At 35.1% G+C, this 4,999-nt stretch overlaps 1 protein-coding gene across 3 annotated transcripts in view; it reads right to left on the reverse strand.

Moving 5' to 3' along the window:
• LOC113322298 (dual specificity protein phosphatase 12-like) overlaps nucleotides 1-3,826 on the reverse strand; it is a 6,167-nt gene extending 2,341 nt beyond the window's left edge. The window contains exons 1-5 of one of the 3 annotated variants that reach the window (XM_026570363.1): nucleotides 3,557-3,825; nucleotides 2,788-3,285; nucleotides 1,663-1,715; nucleotides 1,272-1,336; nucleotides 1,094-1,172 (exon numbers count right to left, since the gene is read on the reverse strand). In XM_026570363.1, the coding sequence (XP_026426148.1) occupies nucleotides 1,094-1,172; nucleotides 1,272-1,336; nucleotides 1,663-1,715; nucleotides 2,788-3,218 (628 nt within the window). In that variant the 5' untranslated portion in view covers nucleotides 3,219-3,285; nucleotides 3,557-3,825. Of the gene's footprint in view, nucleotides 1-1,093; nucleotides 1,173-1,271; nucleotides 1,337-1,662; nucleotides 1,716-2,787; nucleotides 3,286-3,397; nucleotides 3,536-3,556 lie in introns of those variants that run through there. The other 2 variants (XM_026570364.1, XM_026570365.1) reach the window with 2 other exon arrangements.
• Nucleotides 3,827-4,999: the final 1,173 nt, after the last annotated feature.

Here is a 4,999-nt window from a genome sequence, read left to right on the forward strand (position 1 = left end):
GAAAAAAATCTAGCTCCACCAGGAAACAAAGTAGGTTGTAAGGATATTTATATTCACATCAGACTCATTCGTGCTGTCAGTTTTGTGAATTGTGAGACCTACCAGGGATTTCCCATGTTATAGTGGCTTTATACATCCGTTTTATCTTATGAATCCATCTCCCTCTCTGCCCACTCGGAACCATCACTAACTCCTCTTACCAATTTCAGTCAGCATCGATGAAGAACAGAGAAAGCCTAAAACTTCAAAATATTGTAAGTAAAATAATACGAGTTCTCCAAGTGGTTCTGTGACACCAGGTAATTACGACTAGACAGCTTGCATCTATTTGATACAGCAAACCGTAAGCAATGAAAGCATAACTGGATGAAAAATGATATTGCCATGCTTAGGTGGTCGCAGTCAAATGATATTTCTAAGCACAATGTTTTACTAAAAGAAAAACACAGGTGGCGTTTAATAAAACAACCAAGAAGAATACAAGTACCATTTCAGACATTCTTTCCTTACTTTATGATGTGCAGGTGAGCGGCTTAAACATGTGCACAAGTGGTAACCCTTCAGGACCACGGACCTATACAAGTCATCTACACACTACGACAGTCTCGTTAAGATCAGATGAGAACCTCTGAAATGCACTATCCTCACTGTTGACAAGCATAAACCAAGTTTCGCTGCTGCACTAGAGAATCTACATTACCCTTGTCAGGATACGATCCTCAATAGATTCTTATTAAACGTAATAGGGGAATCCGTAACTAACTTACATGGCACGGTAAAAGGACGTTGGACAAATTAATCATATTTTCCTGTTCTAAAAAATGATTCGTATTTTCCTGCCCTAGAAAATAGAACTGTTGGTTTGTGGGGTCTGAAACTAAATAAGTCTATATAAATCTACACTAGCAAGTCTAGCATTCATAGCAGAAGTTAGTCTATGCCAAACTAGAATTGGTCCTACTATTAGAGGCAGTTCTACTTTTAGTTTTCAGACAGCCCCTAGATGGTTACAACTGTAATTCAAATTATCATTGTACTGTAAATCGAAAGACATGTAAGTTGGTACATAATTAACCAGCAAAAGAGAACCCACCCATCACTTTCAGTTGAAATCGCTTGTATATGGTACTTGCACGATTAATTTTGAAACCCATCTCTTCGAACATTTTTAACTGCATTCGAGAAACACTTTAATGATTACTAAACAACAAGCTTAATATTGAGAGTGATTCCAGGATAAACCCTTGAGTAACCAACTCAAGATTTCTCACCTGATCCAGAAAGCCATCATTGGGGCAAACAAACTCACAGCTTTTTCTTAAAGACTCAAGCGCATCTGCAGGAATATAAACACAAATGAAAGAATAAAGAACAGTATAGTGGATGATCTTTGATTTATTTCTGGAAAACAAAAAGGAACTGTGTATAAGAATTGCCATTTATAGTTGCAATTGGTCATTGGCCCCAAACAGGAATCTTTGATGCAAAGTCAAAAAAATTATGAATAAATGGACATCATTTTTTTTTCCGATTGTAAACACTCTTTGCTTACTCCAATGATCAGGAGATCAGATTATTATTCCCGAGCATGAAATTTAGGCAGCCATACCTAAGAGTACCAAACATCTATTTTTTCGTTAAAAACAAAAGGTTCGCACAAACCTTCCTGAGATAATTGTTCACTTCTCATCAGGTATGCTGTAACAATAGCTGCGCTGCAGAAACACAAATGAAAGAGCATAAACCTTGGACTGAAGTACTTGGTTGCATTCAGTGAAATTAAATTACATTCACTTAAACAGCGATCAATATGATCTATAATAATACTCTCCTAAAGGGGGTGGGTACAGAGGGAGGAGAAGAAGGGTTTTGATCTAGATGATACATGTGAGACACAGTCAAACAAATGAACTCCAATCAAGTAATTAGGAAAGCATGTAATATGCAAGAACCAAGAGTAGTGGATGGACAGAGCATTTCCTCTTTGTTCTTTCTTCTTTCTTAGGATGGAACAACTAAAGAGAGAGGGTTGCTTCAGTGGAAGAACTATGTTTAGTGTTCGCACTAGTTTTCGTGTTTACAGTAAATGTCAAATAACGGTGTGCATGAAAAAGCATTAGTGGCATAGTAAGTTCAACAGATTGCTTGAGAAATATTATCTCAATCAGCCAAGTTAACTCAAATCTTTTGGCTTCAATGGGAATATTATCTCAAGACTACTCCAGACTCGGATCCACGCGTTAAACCAGTTAATATGCACTTCCACATGAATTGGCTGTATCTAAAGATTTAAGTATAACTCATCCTTAAATATGATCGCGGATGACATTGCTTCAACTGAAATAAGTATTACTAAACCCTTTACAATACTGATGCATCACTTCCACTAAAAGATCAAAAATCTCAGGTTTCTAACTTATTTATTGCAGGTGACCATCAAAATCCTCATGATGCTATATCTCAGTTTGTTGAGTGCTAGTGGAGTTGTGCTTGTATTTTAAAAATGCTCCTTCATGACACACTGAGACAAAGAAGTTAGAACAATGATGCTTAATGTTTTTTTTCAAAGTTAGGCTGTTTTTAATCATCTGTTGGAAACATTTGCTTAGTCAGGCATCCTTAACTCTATATAGTGACTCATACTTCTTCATTAAATCATCGACTCTAGTGGTTCTGAGCTAATATGGTGATTACATAACATTTTTTGTGGTTAACCGTCTTATCTGGTACCATAATATTCAACATCAACTTTGATTACACAAAGAAAACACAAGAAAAGAAAATTACCTTCGCGATACGCCTGCGAAGCAATGAACTAAGACAGATCCTTGTTTTCTACTGTCCTCAATAAAATCCAAACATACCTCCAAATAATCCAATAAATTCTCACTCTCCATATCTCTCACTGGAACTGCCATTCTCACCAATTTCAAATCCTTTCCAGCATTTTCAAGTGAATACAAAAGTTTTTGTGATTTACCACCTAAACTATCATCATCTTGAGAAGTTGAAGAAGCATTTTCAGAACCACCAACAAACACTTTCCTGATTTCTTTTGCATTTATAGTAATAGAAGGCCGCCATTCAGTGAAAAACGATATCGAAGTTGAGTTAAGAAGAGAGACAATAAATTTGAACTCAGTGTTGTCATCTTGAAGAATCTCAGCAGAGTCATTAATATTACCAATAAAAAGACGTTCTCTAACCAAATACGGCATAGCTGCCAAATAACTATGTTGCTCAAAACCCTAATTTCTTTCACTCTTCTTTAATTCAAACCCCAAACTGTAAACACACACATAAAAAAAATACATTAAAAACTAGTAGTAATTTCTTTAACACGATTATAATAATAAAGCTTCTTATTTGTTTCGTAAGTCATATAAGTTTACATTACTTTGTTTCTATTCAATCTCATTCCATGTTTCAATTCAACATATACAAAAAGGAAAAAAATTGAAGGAACTAAGCTCAGAAATGAGAAAACAGTCATTGTTTTTAGATGCTGATGATGAATATTAGTGGTAGCAAAAAAGTTAGAGATGTATTTCATTACCTGAAGTCACCTGGAGAAAAGAAAATTGAAGATCTTTTTATTGCTTTCCTATCTTTTTTTATTTTTTTCGTTTTGTCTGTGCTTTGCTTGTTATCCTGTTGCTCTTTATCTTTTATGATGATGAATGAATAAGAAGAGCAGAGAAGTAACCGTTTCAGGAGGAGCCAATTGGATGAGGTTTATTGGATGTTATAAATTTTAAAGAATTTTCCTTCCATTTCTTTTCTTTTCTTTTCTAAAGCATCTTTCCCTTTTTCTTTTTCCTTTTTCTTTCCCGAATATTTTGTTTAGGTGAGGGGAAAAATCCAAATTAAGTACACTAAATCAGTTTCTTTGGAGAATATGCGCATTGATTGTGTTTTGTTTGATTGGTCTCATTTTTCACTTTCGGCCTCGCATGTGCTCTAAATATCCTCGCGTTTTTAGGGGCCGCCCGAAAGGATTTAGGGGTCATCAATTTATACCCAGCCAAAGACTCTAGTTAAGGGGTACCCTATATGATATTAAAGTTACATACATGTCTTTCTGGTAAAACTGTATAAAAACCAAATCAAAAAAATTCTACTCATTTCAACTCTTCTTCTTCCAGTTTCATATTATCTTCCGATTGTGGAAGAAAAAAAAACTTTCCCTCGTTCTTGTGTTCAACCGAAACATCGCCGCGAATCGTAAAATCAAAACATCGTCGATTCGTTTATAAAACAATGGATAAGGGAAATGAAACCCACAGACCTAGAACCAAAAACGTTGCTCGGGGTATCGATCCAAAGATTGGGATTTTAGCAAGAAATAAAGAAATTGTTGCTGCAAATGAAGAAGAACGCGAAGAACGCGAAGAAGAAGTACCCGTCGATGTAGTCGGTGGTTGCGATTCCGATAGTCAAACACTTCGTCAACTTCAAATGGCCCCAATTAGGTAAGAATCTATCATTTTTGGGGTTTATTTCGCTTTAATTCGACGAATCGAGAAAAAAAAATTCAAGGGTTTTCGGTTATTTATCCAGATTCGGGCGATATTCATGCTTATTTACTTCCGAATGTAGTCGTGTTCTTCATTTCTCAAGAACATCGACAGTATTCGGGATAAATATTTGATGGTTATCGGCCGAATATTGTTGGCCATATCTTCCTGGATACAAACAAGTAATAGTCGGTAGTTTAATGAATTTTTTGGCTCCCGAATATGTTTAAGTAGACACACAGTATTCGGAAGTACACTCACTACCGAATATATATATATATATATATATATATATATATATATATATATATATATTGAAAAAATCTCAAAATTTCTGATATAGGAAAAATCCCATTTTGGGGCCAGTATTTATTCGGAAGACAATATAATGTTTTATACCTCCGATTGTGTAGGATAAAATTTTAGAGTTTCTGAACTCCAGTTGATGAATATTCGGTTGTAAACATGTTTAGTTATATTCT

This window comes from Papaver somniferum, chromosome 11 (assembly GCF_003573695.1).
Source record: "Papaver somniferum cultivar HN1 chromosome 11, ASM357369v1, whole genome shotgun sequence".
Classification (NCBI taxonomy): Eukaryota; Viridiplantae; Streptophyta; class Magnoliopsida; order Ranunculales; family Papaveraceae; genus Papaver; species Papaver somniferum.